This window comes from Melospiza melodia, chromosome Z, assembly GCF_035770615.1.
Source record: "Melospiza melodia melodia isolate bMelMel2 chromosome Z, bMelMel2.pri, whole genome shotgun sequence".
Classification (NCBI taxonomy): domain Eukaryota; kingdom Metazoa; phylum Chordata; class Aves; order Passeriformes; family Passerellidae; genus Melospiza; species Melospiza melodia.
Window position 1 is genome coordinate 7,906,472 of NC_086226.1, and position 18,417 is coordinate 7,924,888.

Sequence of the window (18,417 nt, forward strand, 5' to 3'; positions counted from 1 at the left end):
TTGGTCAAGCAATGGAATGGGGAGGTGACGGGACATTGCACTGATACAACAAAAGGTAACAGAGCTAAGTTAAACAAAGTCATTAACTGCTTTTTGATAACATACAGGAAACCAAACTCAAGTGCCTGCCAAGGCATTACCTTAGGAAGCCACAGTGTCTAAAACTGCAAACAATTAAATTCAAGGTCTCTTGCTTCAAGTACCACATTAGATTACCATGGCTTTAAAGAAAGACAATTGATTTTCTGTTTGAGGTTCTGAAAACTACAAGTTAGATTACACTTGAAAATACAAAGAAATAAAATCTAGTTCATTTATGAATCCGTGTTTAAGAACTGTAATCACTATGCCTTACACTCAAACAAATAGCCTTCAGTACTCTTTCATAAAGCTTTTGTGGAATGCAATTCTGCAGCACTTCTTGCTCTTCAGTTTTACTTACTGGTTACATGAATACTGTTTGACTGAGACACATTTCACACAACAGGTCCAAAGAGAACTTGCTCATGCTCTGTGCCGCTCCCATATAATGGGTCTACTTTCCCCCACCTCTATCACAGCTACAAACTACTTACCAGCCAGCCTTTCCCAGTTGTCAACTTCAAAATTTCACTTCCTCCTAATTTCTGCTTCTGCCCATAGCAGGCACGGGGGGGCTTTTCTTCCAGGAACCTCTGGGCTCTGATATCATAAAACAACAAGGACCCTTGCCCTGTCCCCACAGTGATGATGTGCTCGTAGAAGCTCACTGAGCGGATACCTGTCAAACAGAGAAGAGATGGACAGTGCAGTAAGGAACAGGGGTGCTTTGGCTCTGTAGTGCTGCTGCTTCATGTCTAATATTAACTACTAGTATTCTCGGAAACACAAGTTTTCCCACCGCTACAGAACAGTGCAGACAAATCCCACTGATGCTATTGAAACAGCAGCTTTGATTGCATACGTGACTGCCCTCCTCCTTGAGACCATCAGCTACACCAATGGTTCATAATAAGAAGCTTCGTCCTCACCAGCCCTCAGGTCTGCCAGCCAATTAGGGTCCAGAGAACCTTTGCTCTGTCTGCACAAGCCTTTAAGTGAACACACCAAGAGTACATAGCAGCAGACAGAGGGAAGAACATCATCCTGTTTTCCTCCCCGAGCTCACACCCTAACTACCTGCTAATCTGCAGTAAATGACCATCTGAGAAAAGAAAGTCCCAGCTGACACCAAGTGCATTGCGCTTATCAACAGGCTAGCTGTAAGCAAGTGTAACCATAATAATCACCAGTCACTTTGCTGATAAGATACCTTCAGAACTATTAATGAGCCTGATCTGTCTCCACTCCATTCTCAAAGCCCACCTGAATTTTAGCAGCTGGCATTTTCAGCACTTCAGCCAGGAAAGAAAACAGAACAGGACTCCTGCCATCTAAACAACACCACGTTCCACCAGTACATGGGAAGGTACAGTTCAAACTAAACATGTTAGCACAATTCAGTTATTCCATTACATTGAACAGAATGTAAATTTTGTTCTTATAAAATCTAAATTTGAGGTCTCAGCTAATCAAGGATCCCTTGGAACTAGTCTTGGGGAGATTCTGAATGTAAGAATTTTCAACCTGCAAAACATCCTGTTATCTCATCTCCATTTATTGTGCAAATACTGTTCTGTGTAGCTACTCTACTCCAAACAACTCTTCCTTCTCCTTCCTTCTTGACAGAATGCCAGGTTACAAACCCAAGGGCTTTTTAGGCTCTCTTTAGAGTACCACTGAATTACAACCTAAACAAGCATTCAAACAGGAGAGGAAATATGTGAGTCATGTCAGCTACATTCACATGCCAAGTGTTGTCACCACACCAAGCAGGGCTGAATGCCACAGAACTTGTATCATCTTGGACTATTCCCAGCAGTGCATGTGACAGCAGACAACCTGGAGCTGCGGATGCAATCAGGGAGTTTCCCCTTCCCCTCTGTAAAATGTTCTAACAAGAAACATGTCCTCATCCTTCTACCTCTGCCACGGGATGTGACATCCACAGCCACCAGCATTCGAGATGACTTAGAACAAGTCAAGGCCACATTGTCCTGCTCCAGATATGGGGTGAAGTCTTGGCTGTGAGCTTAACGGGTGGGAAACCACTGTCTCTCTACTGAAATACATTATGAGATTCATATAACAATCTTCACTTTAATTCAGAGAGCTACAAATGCACTTAAGACAGCAGAAGACCTTCCCCCAACTCTATCACACGGATCTGGGTGGCTCTGGCAAAGACACACAAGAAAGCTTTAAGCCCTCTGCAGTCAGCAAGAGCAGTCACTTGGATAAGAGGAGAAAGGCACAAGAGTGGACCTACTCTTATTTTTGCTCCAAGAAGTGCTCTGGACAAGCCACCCAGGAGAACATTTACTTCACACAAACAGATGATGGAGTATCAAGGCAGATGGCATTTACTTTTCAATCAAATGTATTAATAGAAAGCTATAAAATGCAGAACAACTGTGGATCTTTCTCTAACCAAAGAAATTTACCAAAGAAATCCATGATGTACCCACTACTAAGAAAGTATTTAGAACAGGCTTTCAAAAAACAGCATTTCAAATTGTCTCCTAGGGGGCTGAAGTACCTCAGATTAATCATTCCCATCAAGCTAAAAGTACAGCCTGTGCCTAGAACCTATCACACTAAATTCTATACTCCCAGCCCACTACCACTGGTGGACCTAGGTAATTTAGGTAAGTATATTGAGCCTCACTCCCATGCTGCAGGAACGGTCTACAGATCCCGGAAAGAAATGAAGAGGTAGTGGAACATCATAAACAAGAAATCACAGAGCCTATGCCATACAAGCACTGTCTGCTGCCTTCGGGACATGAAGGACAGGGCACATAACATGGCTCTGCAGGCCAGTCAAGCAGAGAGCAATTGCTTTCGTGGATCAAGAGCTACTGTCCAAGGTGCGCCTTTCCCTTTACAGCTGCTATGAAAAGCAACACTTACAAGATGTACTAAAAAGCATTCATTACTTTCCTGTGTAAACAGGGTTACAGCAGACGAAAGCCAGCCCCAGCTCCAGCCTTACTGAGCCACCACCTTTCTGTGACCTGCTTTTGTATACTACACAAGTGAACTGAAGTTAACATGGACTCACCACATTCAGCAGGTGCATTTGGAAACTTAAAGCACATTCAGGTACCACTTGAAATCAGCTTTTAGTCCATAGATCAATAAAGACCCTGCTTTCTAAAGGTGCTGCACCATTCCAAGTCCCAGGGAGATCAATATAAAGTGCAAACAATCAGTATCTTGGGAATTGCTGTTATTTACGTGCCTCCACCACCATGCCAAATAAAAAGATGCACCTACTCTGCAGAAGAGAAAACAGCCCTGAACAAAGGCTTTCTCCAGACATGAACTGGAGAAACCCCTCAAAGTACTCCCTACAGACATTATTCCCCAATATGGAAGATCACATACTTGAGGCAGGTTTCAGGCACCAGCCACCACACTGCAGTGTCTGGGTGAGGACCTGGACAGAATCCTCACTAACAGCAAGTGAGGACAAGCAATCTTGCTGGTAAGATGTTCAGGTGATTTCTCCTGACATTATACATACTTCTCCTATAACTGAAAGCAGCAGACCCTGACACTGATCTGGACAACACCGCTCAGTAACTGCATAAATAAAACTTTCCTATCTTTGCCAACATACGTCCTCCTCTGGTAACCTGCTTGAAGAAGAGATGGAAGCCCAGAGACAAGCTAAGTAAGGACTGCAACTTACTGGTCTGGGATTAATATAGCACTCACTGTGCCTTCTCATGCCTGATAGTAAAGAATATGGAGAGAGCTTTATGGGACCATGCAATCTGCAAGCCCTCAGGCCTGGCCCTGGTATAAGGTTCAACTGGACATACTGCATCCATGAGAAAAGGAAATAGTAATCAAATCACACAGAAAATCAGAAGTCTCAGTCACTGCTTTAAAATTACAAAGCAAGCTTTTCCTCACAGCACATACTTCCAATAAGGTAGCACAAAGCAGGCAACATGCCTTTTTTCTAATTCATAGAAAAGAATGCAAGAACAGTATAAATAGTGGTAAAAAGACTACATTTGCTTTGAGATGATAAAAAATAGAATAAGACCCAGTAAAAATTACACAGAAGTAAAAATGCACACTTTTGAAAGTTCAGTAATATCTGGATGGTTTACAATTGAGTTGCTCCTAATGGCAGCGATGTTGCCCTTCATTAGATTTCAGAGCTGGTCATATTTGGTTTGTTGGTTGCTCCAGGTATACTGTCACAAACCCAAATCTATACATACACTGCTAATTATTTAGCCAATCACTAAAAAGCGCTTCTTGTGCATTAGAAGCTTGACTTACTACAGTTTTAACAGCTACTTCTGCAAGCAAACCATTTGAAGCACCTTTCCCAGGTTTCTTACCGCTGCCTCGTTCTTTGGAACAGACGGATTTAACATTGTGAGAAGGCTGCCTTGGATCCAGAAAAGAGACATGTGCCTGTGATCCTACTGCATACACTGACCACTCCTGACCATAAGCCAAACACACGTTCTCCCTGCAGTATGGCAACTTTGTGGAAAGTAACTGGAAAGAGAAAAAATAAAAATCAACCTGTTACAAGAAAAGACGAAGGCGTTAACAAAACAGTTTTGTAAACTATGTTCTAGGAAGCTGCAGGGAAATAAAACACAAAATGCAGGTGAAAAATAAGACCCAGAAGGAAAAAACCTGAAAGGCACGTCTTATCTAAAGCAAACTGAGACAATAAAGGCCGAAGCCAAGAAAAATGGACATTTCAATAAATTGTTTTAGATCCTTCTAAGCTGCTGCTATATCTTTAGCAGGTGCACAGCAACTTCAGCTCTCAGCTAAAAAAGCATATCACATTCACTGGGTGTGATTTGCCATTACACTTAAATAAGTGCAACTTCCTTTATGAATTCTACTGATCAAGTATCCACCGCACTCCGTGCAATATTTCACTTCAGCTAACCCGAAACTAGCAGAAAGTAAAGAATGCTTGCTGTCCTCTCAATTAAGGGGAATGCGGAGCTTCTCTCCTCTTCAAGCTTCAAATTTCAGGACATTTCATTTTACATAGATCTTTTAAGTGTTTTACAGACACTGCTGCTCTTCAAGTATTTGAAGGAAATCAAGAATAGTCAACAGCCTTAACTGCTTGCAGTTTTTGAAGTTTAACTCCAACAAACAGAAAAGCACCTTTGATAGCGTGTGCTCTGCTTTCCAAAGATGAAAATACCCATCCAGGGACACAGCTCCCAACTCCTATTAGAAGGAAAATAAAAAGAAGAGAGTTAGTTAGGATAGCATTATAGCTATCCTTACAAACTCACACTCTATTCTAGGCAGGCTGCAGAGTCTGCATTGAATTCATCCATAATCCTATAAAGGCTCTATCAAGATAATTTTTATTTTATACTGATCTTCATAGAATGGTATACAGTACTTCAGGTGTCAAGTAGTATCTAAATTAGCAAAAGAGTAAATAATAACTTTCAAAACCATAAATCTTGCTAGGCAATCAAATAACGAATTATGAGACAGTACAATCTAGAGTTGACAATTCTCTTCAACAGGTCCCACACTGATTCTAAGCCTAAAGCAAGTTTCAGGCACTACTCTACTGAAAAAGTTAGATCAGGTTTCCACCATGGAGGAGTAACTAACAGCTATTGTGAAAAATAAAGCCTACAGGATCAGTGCTTCAGACAGCACTCCCACCTTTCCTTCACACCTCTTCTGTTCTCTGAGTGCAGGAGGGAAAAAAAAAAGTGGTGAAGGACGAATTGCTACACCCATTAGTAATAACAGGAGATCAGGATGGGGGAGATTGACATTTACTGTTTGTCAAATACCAACAAAATAACCCCAAAGCATGCACTAGTGCCTGCCCTGTGAGTCAGTCACCTCATCTGCTGAGCAATACAGAAAGGATTCAGCCACTGAAACAGCAACTGTTAAATGTTAGCTGGTCTTCACAGAATGTGAATGAAAGCAGAAAGAGCACTAAAGAATGGGATTCAAGCTGCAAGAGATGTTTTGGTGCTTTCTTGTCTTCTTGTAAATATTTCTTTATTCCCCTGCTTAAGATGCAAATCTAAAATCAAACCCACAGGAAAACTGTGCCTTCTAAAATGTCTGGAGTTGGGTTTTTTTCCCTTCTGGACTCCTCCATTCACTTGGGGCAGAAGCAGACGTTGCAGATTAAAACCACTGCTTCAAAAGACAAGGATGCAAAATAATCAAAGAAAAACATATTAACTTGCTTCTCTGGCATATTCTATTTAGTTACTTTTTAGTTTTTCCAATACACAGGGGCAGTTTTAGGACTTCTCAACTGTTTTGCTTGTCTTACTGACCTTGTTCTTATTGTTGAAAGCCAGTGCTCGGACTTTGCAATTGTCAGGATTGGTGTTCTCCTTGGGGATATCCTTCAGAGCATTGTGTGTTATGTGGGCATAGACAGGAACTTGAGAGAGATTATGCCTGGCATCACTTTTGGATAACACATCCTCTGTGACTTCCCAGAGACCCATCGAACCATCCCGGGAACCTGATGAATAGTCCACATATGAATAGTCCATTCCACATATACAGAACTCCTCTTTTCTAAGAAAAGAATTAATCAATAGGGTCTGAAAAAAAGGATACTCTTAGTTTAATCTAACACAACATGCTGTTAGTGCCCATATATTAACAAAAGGATGATTTTACTAAGCTGTAAAGTTCAGAATATTATGAAGTCACTGTCAACTGTCTCTATGGTTTCCAAGCAGCCAGCCAATCTCATATATTTTCAAACTAATTAGGATGCATCAAAACCCACAACCCTGTGCAACAATCATCATCTCATATACAGAATGAACTCAGAAGTGACTGAACACTACAGCTTCAGCCTGAGCCTGTCACTCTCAGCCTTGGTAAACCAGTCTGTTAAACCAATGCAAAATATTTCCACAATAACCTCAGCTGGGTTTATGCCAATTTGGGTTTACTTGATTTCTGTCAGTATGCTTATGGCTGAGTACACAGTAATTTGTGAGCTGAACACAAGCATTTATTTCTAATCACAGTTGTACCACTTTGGATTAAATCTATCAGAAAAATTATTTCACTAAAACCTGTGCCACTTCTCAAAGAATGTAACTTAGATTAAACAGACAATAACTCATTTTATTTTTCTACTAAATTTGAAGACATTAATCTAAGATATGAATCACTAATGTTAAGAACACTGCATCAAGAAAGCTGAATGCCTCTGGTTCACCGATCAATACAGACTTAATCCAAGACCTTATACATATCTCTTCTGGTGTTCAGACAACTCACTTCCAAGTCAGCTCTGACAGATTTGACAGGTACCTCAATTTCTTTACATAAAGTGAAAAGCTATATATCTATGAGGCTATTAAACTTATCAGCTTTGCTATCTCACAGGAGAAAAGCTGCAAAGACAGTAAAGCAAAACATCTTGTTGCAACAGGAGTGGTCCAGCACAGCAGAGGTGGCTTTTCCCCCTCACAGATGGATTCAGGCATCTGCCACTGTCACCTACTAGAGAAAAATACAAAAAGGAGCATCCTAATGCACTTGCATCCAGCAGCACAACATCTTGCCACTCCATTACATGCCATTGGTTTTAATTGCACCTAATCTTGTTTGTTATGGAGGCTGAATACTCAGCAGTAAAATTTCTAAACATGTTGACATACTTTCGGAGGAAGCTGTCCCTTTTAATAGCCCTGGCAGGGGAAAAAGTCTATGTATGTTGTTCAACTGGTTAGTCATGAAGCCAAGCAGAGTATCATTTGCTACCCTAAACTCATGCCATCCTGGGAATTATTCATCTAATCTGAAGCTTTTTGCCATAAAAATACTGGCTATATCCTCAATGTCTAGAGTGGAGTTCAAGTATTTCTGCTTAACACTTTCAGATACAGATGTAATTGAAATCTGTACAATTCAAGTCATGTCAGAAGTTAGTTGTCTTTTTTCACTCTTAATTAGGGTTGTCGGTGAGTTCTAAAGAATTCAGTTTATCAACCAGTCTTGCTAATTGCTTTCAACAAATTTTCCCTGGTGTCTGAGATGTGCAGACTGGAACCTACATCCAGCCTGCTATAAGCACCACAGCAGAGAATATGGCAGTAGAGAACACTTCCACTCACACATCCACCCCTGACCTTTCCATCAGTTCCATCTCACATGCTATGCAATCTATCAGGCCCTTATCTTTCCCCTGGACATCTGTAATCACCTGTGCTGTTCTCTTCAAGCTTACTAGCTTGAATGTGAGGGAACTGCTGTAGACATTTGGGGTAGAGACTTGCAGGATCAAGTTTTATATTAAATTCAAAAATGAAATTCCGGGATTAGCTTTTTGGATTTGGAAGAAAAATCCTACTAAACTAAACCAATCCTACTAAACTAAACCAATTCAAATATGTGACTTTTATATAAGACTATTATGATTTTCTCTCACCTGCAGTTTGACAACTCTGAGTACAGAACAGTACACCCTTTCAGCACAGAAAGGCTGAATTGATGCAACTGCTGAATTAATGCAACAAAACATTACTATTTTTACCTTTACTTAAGCAATTCTTTATGAAGCTACATTGATTATCCAACTAGTCACCAAAAAGTCATTAACTGAGTTTCTCTATTACAGCCTTCTGTATTGACTGCCATAGTGTAAGTGCATATATACATATACACATACACAAACAACTGTACTGAGAGCTTGATGAAACAATGTGAGTTCTCATTACTCTTTCACATTACTTCAGGAAACCAATATTGATCTCAAGTGTTCTGAAGTTATTAATCAATAACAAACATCCCTCTTGAAATTACTCCTCTTATGTGGAATCTTTTCCTGTAACTCATTGTGTTGAAACATCCCCTTCACTAGAAACACAATAATATTCTAATACTAGGAAAATCAGATCTAGACTAACGCCCAACAACAAAATAAAATGAAGCACTGTACTAAGTCCAGGAATTGTTTAAATGCCCCCACAGAGGTGCCTTCCTAACACTTATCAAATACTGGGCATCACTATAACATTCAGAGAGCAGGAAAGTTTAAAACATAAGGGCCCAAAAAAAAAAATCTCAAGAGAAAAAGCATGATTTTACCAGAAACAGCCATAGTATCACTGATCCATGCAATTGAAAAAATCCAGTCCTTGTGTCCATCCTAAAAGAAGAAAGAGAGATTTTTCTGTGCCATTATAATCAAGAGCAGTCTCAAAGCAGACAAGTATTCTTCACTTCAATTTTTAGTACAAGCTCAGAAGGACAGACCTACATTAAAAGTATACAGATAAGATTCCAATATCAAGCTGGAACCCCTCAAGCACCTAGCAGTAATTTTAACTTTTCTGCTTTTGAAGTGTGCAATTAACAAAAAAAAAAAAAAGAAAAACCAGGTCTTGGAAAAATAGGCCTCTGACCAAGGAAAAATTAATCTAAATTCTAAGAATTTCCAGGATTCTCACATTTTCCATTCTGAAAGCAGCATTCTTCTGTAAAGTATCTATTTGTTTGGATTTTTTTTCTTCCAACACATATCCTACTATAAAAAATAACCAAAATCTTATGTTTACAATACATGACCTAAGATTAATGTTTCAAGACTCTTTTCTCTAGTGTGTGAGAAACCTGTGGGGGGAAAAAAAGGATCATAAGACTCTAGTTTTGTTTAAAAAGCTAAAAAGCGACACAAATGAAGAGCAAGTAATGCAAATCTTCAGTCAAGTCTTGCTCTAGCTGGTTATCTGCTGCTGCAGAAACTCTGACCTGACCTCTGCTGTTGCAGTTAACATCTACATGAAATTCTGAATAAAAAGGAGAAATGAGAGAGAAGCACTCACAAGATACCACTATATTCTCTAGCCTGTTTTTTTAAAGACTGGCCATTTTAAAAAGGCCTCAGGATGTTTTAAAAACAGTACCAGTTTGTATGGAACTGCCACAAGCCACAAGGTTAGAACTAATCTTCAACACCAAGTTCCCTCTCTGGAATAATACATCCAGAAGCTGCACAGGGATAAGAGGAAAAATTTAAAAACTTGCAACATATTTTTCATTTCTCAAAAGAGCTTTTTCACTATAAATAGTTTCAGAGCTCATCACCACAGTTAGACTTTAACACTTAGGATTTTGTTACATTTTTTGTGCTGAAAAGTAAGCTAAAGTAGACCTGAATGAAGGTGAGGAAGAAATCTGACCCAAAGCCCTGAAAATCCACTCACATGTTTGAATACTCAATTATATTTAAGATACCACAACAGAAATGACAACTCAATCAGAAATGTTTTCAGAACTTTACTTCATTACAAGACTCCTAAATATTAACCTTGCTCTGATCAAACACACTTCAAAATGGTAACTTTTTAAGTGAGAGAATACATTTTCCCCAGATACTCCCACTTACATCTCCCACACAGACAGGATCAAGTGTAGGCAGACGATAAATTGCAAGACTGTTGGGGTTGTCTCCACCTGTGGCCAGGAGGGTCCTCGAGGGGTTGATCTCAATGGCATGAATGCCACATCCCTGCTGGTTCACCATGCCAGGCTCACGATCCTTCAGGATAGGAATCTTGGTAATTTGACCAGTCTGGACATCTACTACAAATAACTGGGGAAAAAAAAAAACAGATAAGAAAAACAAGATGGTCAAATATCCTCCCTATTTTGAACTGACATTATTTTTGAGTTGAAATCCACAAATGCTTCAAGGATTGCTGAAAAATGCATAAATTCCTTCTCAAAACAGGTTAAGTAACAATTACAGTGGGTTTAAATCAATCATCCAATTTCATTTTCACAGTAATGGAAGGAAGAGGAGAGAAATCTGTCAAGGGAGGTTTCCCTCTTGAATAAAAAGACCTTGAATATAAAACTCTTTTCCCTGTTCAGTACGACAAAACAATATTGTCTTTCAATTTCCACCTACCACAGTGAGGGAAGAAACCCACCTCAAAAAAGCCATTAAGCCCCATGGAGCTTAGCACGATTCTTCCTGCCTCCCAAGTAACACAGTTACCATAAAGTTTTGGCTTGGACAGACTAACAGTTTATGCAAGTGGAATTTATTTTCTGGTGATAAACAGAGAATAGTAACTAAATACAGTACTGCCTGTGTGAACATCTGAAAGAAAGATATTTAGCTATATACCTCATTCCACAAAAAGAAATTAGAGCAGTATGTCACTGACACCTTGCCAGAAAACTGTTATAAAGCCTTACAACTCTTCAAACAGACCCTATGCCCAGCGTTATGTCAGTTCAGACACATACAACCACGAGATTACAATTTAAACCAGAACAAAGGTTTACATTGCCTGCCAAAGTGCACTTTCATTTGGGAGGCTCATGGGCTGGGTCATTTTACAGATGGTGCTCAGAGGGCAGCTGCACTGACAGTCAAATAGGTCTAACAGAGGAGACAAAGCCCTGTAAGGGAACATGAGTGAAGCAACGAAATGGAGGATCTGAAGCTGACTTAGCACTAAGGCAAGTGATCTAGAATCCATAGCCCAGGTCTATAATTCTAAATCATCTTTAGTCGGTTCCTTCTATAACCAAGAATGTTGTCTCAAAACCTCTGGAAGTGAACCAAAGATGACAACAGTAACAACAAAAACCCTCAATACAAATTTTAAAAATACACACCTTAAGGAAATTGTTCTGAAATCCTTTGTCAGACATTTCTAAAAGGCCACAAGAAAATCTAGAGGTTCTTAGAGAGAAGTTATACATACAAGCTGCTTTTGGTGAACTCATACAGAGTGTAGATCTGTTCTTTAATAAAAGCATAGGAAAAATAACATTAAGATAATTTAGCAGCATATCTATTACTTCTGCTAGTACTGAACTAGCAGAATACTAACATACTGTCAAAACCTGATAAAATTTTGATACACATTCCACAGAAAAGATGAAATCCACTCGTTGCTATTGGTCTGTTGTGTCTAGAATTATGCCTCAACTTCATCCTACAATTGATTGTTGGTAGCAGTTTTGCACAAACAGATGATTCCTACAGAGACTGCATTTTCATGTTTACTTTTTTATTTTGCACAAACATGTGGTGTATGGCAACAGCTTTGGTGTAGCTGAGTAGGAGGGAGGCACTCCTTACTCTTCCCAAGCCTTACAAAGCTTTCACTGCTGGAGACAGCTGGGAAGAACACAATGCACACAGCAGTCCTTCTGCCTTAACCACCTGAAAATTAATACCTGCACTGAAGAATCAGGATCAGTCATTTCCTCTCCTCTCACCCTCCCTTGTCCTCTCCATATGAGTGCATATCTCCCTTCATCCCCAGTATTTCTCTCCAGCAGAAATGCCCAATTGCCTTCCCGATCCCCCTTAAACTACTCAAGAAAACCCAAAACCCTAAAAAAAATTAACAGTTTATGAGTTAGGATTAAAGCTTGCAGGTGTCAGGTGCAGGTCCTAATGTTGTACTAATTAGGAAAACATATCCACACCTAAGGACTTTCATGGACTCAGAAGAATTGTGCTTCAGCTGTAACCGATTCATGATTGGAAGTGCAAGTCAACTGGTAGGACGAATGAAATTAAAACCCCTTTGCATTCTCTAGTCTGACACCCTCGTCATACACCTGAGTATGACATAGAGTAAGTTTATAAAAACTTACTCTAACGCAAAATACTTTTACCTAAACTCTAAACTAATCAGACTAAAAAGATAAAGAACTTAAACTTTGCACATGTAAGGGATTGGCTATGTTGTTTTGGATGTAAAGGTCAGAGCAATAACTTCTCCATTTGCTTGGTAAGGAACTTGGCCAAAGAGTAGTTTAAAAACAACCATCACCTCCCTTCAGTAAAATAAGCAACCACTGCCTACACACAGAGATTCTTACACCACCTGGGGCATAACAGGAAGCAAAAGCTCACGCTTGAAAGCCGCACCTCTGGCTGCCAAGAAATCATCCCTATAAATCCAGCACACAGAAGCCAAGATGAGCCACAGTCGATAGACATTTTTAAAGCCAAAAGGGGAGAAATGTTAAGAAACAAGAGAAGAACCCAGCAGAAAATTTCAATACCATTTCAGAAGTTTTAAAGACACCAGAATAAATAAAATACAAACTATTTTCAGCTGCTTAAATAAGTACATCTGCCAACAACTTCCAAGCAGAGTAGACATTAAAAGTCTTGACAAACTCCTGATAACAGAGAAAATTACTGTATGGTAATTTTATCATACAGTTATCTCAAAGAGAAATAAGATTTTTTTTTTCCCAGCTACTCATTGTATAAAAACTAAAACCCAGCCCACAATGTTTTCGCTGACATAAAAAAACCTCCACCAGTTTCCAAACACTGAATTGCATGTATTTGTCTCTTGATTTTAAGCTTTGCACAAAATTTGGTTCTTCCTTCTAATAAAATATGCATGTCAGTCTTTACTATGCCAAACAACTTAACATCCAGGATTTACCAAATCTGGATTGCTTCAGCCATCTGGCAGAAGTGAAAGGACCACACTTCATCTGTGAGAAACAGAGCAGACTCAGCTGCCATGCTCTATGCCAGACAACCGTGTTCTAACAAGGAAACAGGCTGGATGACACAGAAGAGAGAAATCAATTTCCCCTCCTTTTTTTTAAAGCAGTTTGGATGCACAGCTTGCAACAGTGCTATCACTCAAGGATCAAGGCAGACAAGCATGGTTAGGTACTACAGCTGACATAGCCATGAAACTTCCTGATCTTTGCATATTTGCAGAGAGTGATAGCTGTACACTTATTTTTCTTTCAGCCTGCAGAAGTGGTGAGAACTCATTTTAGCAAAAGGCTTCCCTGCAATTACTATATGGCTGTTTTCTTGGCTGTCCAACCTGCTTATGATCAAGTTAATCAAGGAACTACGTCGCTTCACTGATGAGGGAAGTTCATTAATCAACTTGCCAGAAGTAAAGACTGCGGCAGGAAACGGAGTATCCAAGGATGAGAGTATGAACTGCAAAACACATTATACTCTTATACGCAATACTGAGAGCAGAATGGTTTACCAGGTTTTTTCATGTTTTTGGCCTGCCTTTCAGGACACAATAATTTAGGGGGAAGAAACACACAGAAAGCTAACAATCCAATACAGATAAATTCCCTTCCCATGTATCTTCAACTGAAAGCATTCACTATAAACAGCAAGATTAAAAAAGAGGTCTATGAATGCCATCTCAAGGCAGCACAGACTTATGTCTTCAGCTGCTGCCCCTGCACAAAAAACAGCAGATGAACAGTTCCAAACCCTACCTTATCTTTTGTATCTGGTTGTACAAATCAATCAAAACAAAAATAAAGGGCACCATCCTGTTTTTATTACACAAGCAAGATGGATGGAGATCTAAAAGGCGCAAATGGCATGCATGAAAGAGACTGTTCATTCTTTGTGCAAGAGCTCACAACATGCTCTGTGCACCAGCTCTTCACACAGTGCTCTCAGAAATCATGGGCACATTCTTGTCATTCATAGTAACTTTTGAAAGAAACCCAACATAAGTACACTGCCCTGCTAAAAGCAGTCACTAAAAGAGACTCAATCACATTCAAGTTTCACAACTGGCTTAAGCCTATTTTGAGAACCTACCTGCCTCCTCCTCACCATCCACCTAAACAGTCTCATCACCCTTGTGACAATAACTAGTGCTCAAGTAGCTGCAAGGTCGACTGTATCTATCTTGGTGAAACTAACCCTACAAGAAAACCTGTCTGCACACAAAGCAGCAAGCTGATCCAGATGACTCGCTAGCCACATGCACTAGCCTAGCTCCATAGCCAGTGCTAGCCAAAACGAGCAGGTGGGAACATCCACTTGTGCAAGAGGCATGACTCCAGACTAACTAAGGCTGGTCACAAAAAGATCTCTCCCACAGCCAAGTTGGAGAATTATTACTTGTGGTCCTTCAAATATGTTTTTTGCTAACAAAACAACAAAAGAAGACAATACTTATTGTGCTATTACAGCAATAGTATTTCTGGTCACACCTGAGTATCAGTGATTGATTTTTCCAAGTTCTCAGCCTTGACTTTTATTCAGATGATAAATCTCTTTCTTTTCTGTTCATAAAACACTTGGCATCAGGTTCTTTTTCCTGTAGCAATACATATTTACTAATATATGCCAAGCCCCAAAGAAACATGGACACTTTACCAAACGGGCATGGTATGTCCACTTTCTGCTGAAGATCAAAACAAAGCAGCATAGCATGGTTTGTGTTGCAAGGAACCCTTAAAGGTTGTCTCATCCAAGTGCCCAGCAGCAAGCAGGGACATCAGCTAGACCAGGTCACTCAGAATTCTGTCAAACCTGTCCTTCAATGCTTCCATGGATAGAGCACTCATCAGCTGTGTAGGCAACCCATGCTGGTGTGTCACTATGCTGATGGTAAAGCTTAAGAATCTTCCTTGTATCTAGTGTGTCTCCTTTAATTGAAAACCATCACCTCTTCTCCAGTCACAACAAGCCATCTTTTAAAAAAGTTCCCTTTGGGTACTGGAAGGACACTATAAGGTCTTCTCAGAGCCTCCTCTCCTCCAGGCTGAACTACTAAAACTCTCTCAGCCTTTCCTTGTAGAAGAGGTGCTCCATCCTTCTGATCATCTTGGTGGCTCCTCTGTGCTGGCTCCAGCAGGTCCCTGTGGTTCCTGTGCTGGGAGCCCAGGGCTGGATGCAGGGCTCCAGGTGGGTCTCAGCAGAGCAGAGCAGAGGGGCAGAATCCCCTCCCTGCCCTGCTGCCCACGGGGCTCTGGGTGCAGCCCAGGACACGTTTGGCTCTCTGGGCTGGGAGTGCCATGGCTGGGCCATGTGCAGCCTCTCACCCACAGCACTCCCAAGCCCTTCTGGGCACGGCTGCTCTGGGGCTGCTCATGCCCAGCCTGGGCTGGCACCAGGGGCTGTCCCAGCCCAGGTGCAGCACCAGCACTTGGCCTTGAACTTTATGATGTTCCCATGGACCCACTCCTTGAGTTTGGATGTCTCTGGATGGCATCCCATCCTTCAGGTGTGTCAAAGCACCACTCAGCTTGGTGCTGCCATCAAACTTGCTGTGAGTGCACTGGATTCCTCTATATATGCCCTTAATGAAGATATTAAACAACACTGGTGCCTGTACGGATCCATGAAGGACTCCACTCATCCAACCAACCAACTCTGGATGTGATTATCCAACCAACTCTCTGGATGTGGTTATCCAACCAATGCCTCACCCCCCAACAGTCCATCCATCAAATCAATCTCCCTCCAATTTATACAGAAGGATGTTGTGGGTGACTGTGTCAAAGGCTGTACACAAAAGTCCAGATAAATGACATCTGTAACCCTTTCCTTGTCCATTCCTGCCATCACAGAAGGCCTCTGGTTTGTCAGGCAGGATTTACCCTTGGTAAAGCCATGCTGGCTGCCTCAATTCACCCCCCTGTCCTCCATGTGCCTTAGCAGAGTTTCTAGGAGGAAAGCAGATCCCACGATCTTCCCAGGCACAGAGGGGAGGCTGGCAGGGCAGTAGTTCCTGGAGTCTTTCTTTCTACCACTTCTCCAGAGACATACAATGCCTTCCCTTTTCCAGTACCTGGGACTTCATTTTCCTGATATGACTTTTCGAACATCACAGGGAAAGGCAGCTACGCCAGCCACGTTAACATGCACTAATCTTAGCAAAAAACAGGTTATGCAGTAGAGGCAACTCAAGGGCATAATGGCCTTGCACATCCTTCTTGAAAGGGTCTCAAGCAAAACCATCCACAATATAAAGAAACCACCTGAGAAGTGAGGAGAAGTAAAAGCCGCCAGCAAGTTGGTTGACTTTGAATTCACATTTCCAGAGACAAGACCCTGAAATGAGGCACTCCATCTTTCTGTCAAACTCTGAAGCACTACCAGATAATAGCCACAGACTTTGATGTTACTGCATTTGTGCAGTGCCAAAACCCCATTTATAATTTTTTATTTGCATTTGGCCCTCCATGTTTAATTTCAGGGGGCTGGGAGACAGTTAATACATGCTGACAGATGGCAAAAGATGGAGAAGTGACAGACGTTGTCTGCTAAAGGGCATCGTAACAACTCATATCATACCTGGAACAGAAACTGCCAGACAGTTCTGTCATGTGCAGTTGACAGAAAAGCAAATACTCTTCAGACAAGAAACCAACACCAGGCTATCTGGTCATGAGCCACTGAAAGACATGTGAATGGAGATACCAACTACAGACATCAAAAGTTGATTTACACCAAGTTTCAGTCACTCTTCACTGGACTTTGAGTAGAGCTACAAACTGGAGGAGACTTCTCATTTTCTAGATGTGATCAGAAATGAGCTGTCACCTCAACGCCTCCTCACATATGCAAAGCCAGAAGACACATTAACTTGCAAAGCAAGTGGAAATAATTTTCCTCATAAGACAGTCCACATTCACAGAGAGAGGAGGAACTTCCCATTGCACTCTCACCACAATCTCAGGAGTACAAGACCGGGCTCTAACTGTATGAGATGCACAGAACAGACACAGGATCTCCAGAAACAAGTTTAAAGTCTCTAATGGGAAGTGAGAGCTGGTGACCTACAGCATGGCAGCCAAGGAAACACCACAGCAATCTGCTAAAGACAGAAAAGGTTTCAGCCAGCATTCAGAAACCAACCCAAGCATGCCTTGGAGAAGCTGCCTTGGAAATCAGTTCAGAGAATTCAGAAAGGAAGTTTTCAAACACAAATACATCTATAACACTTGTATGGAAAAAGAAAAAAAAACAAACTAGATTCCAAGCAAATATATTCTCAAGCAACTGGAAACTAATTAGCTTCTTGTATTTAGGGAATGATTTACAGTTCTTACAGCTTTTCATCTTTAACTTTGCAATTAGAGAAAGGATTATATCTTGAACATGTACACATAACTAACAGAGCAAAAGAAGCTGAAAAATTATTACAGAAACTACTTTTTAGATGCTACTTTATTCTTCATAATTTCCTGAAATAGTAAAGAGGAAAAAAAAAACCAAACTAAAACACAGGAACTTTGTGTTCTATGTTTTTGTCTGCCATAAGCCTATCTCCTACCTAAGTCTCATAAATTTCTCTCAGAAGACTGCAGATTACAGACCATATCTTCTTCTGAGACAGTTTCTTCTGTGTATCTTCACAGCATCAGTTTTTGGTAATTTAGATACCTATCAGAACACACCCTAAATGTCTGCACCCTTACGAAGTTCCCTGCTCATTCATCTGAATTGGAAAAACATTAAGGAGCCCATTGCGTGCAAGGTCTAGGAAATTCTTACAAACAGGAATCCCGGCTCTGCAAAGCCCAGGTGAAAAGTCTGGGTGA

The 18,417-nt window shown here is 40.7% G+C and overlaps 1 protein-coding gene across 1 annotated transcript in view; it reads right to left on the reverse strand.

The window, feature by feature from the left end:
- Positions 1-18,417, reverse strand: part of DCAF12 (DDB1 and CUL4 associated factor 12) — a 32,858-nt gene that overhangs the window by 10,675 nt on the left and 3,766 nt on the right. Inside the window, exons 3-8 of the mRNA XM_063180898.1 lie at positions 10,484-10,690; positions 9,184-9,244; positions 6,402-6,595; positions 5,242-5,307; positions 4,443-4,605; positions 576-760 (exon numbers count right to left, since the gene is read on the reverse strand). Of these exons, the coding sequence (XP_063036968.1) occupies positions 576-760; positions 4,443-4,605; positions 5,242-5,307; positions 6,402-6,595; positions 9,184-9,244; positions 10,484-10,690 (876 nt within the window). The remainder of the gene's footprint in view (positions 1-575; positions 761-4,442; positions 4,606-5,241; positions 5,308-6,401; positions 6,596-9,183; positions 9,245-10,483; positions 10,691-18,417) is intronic.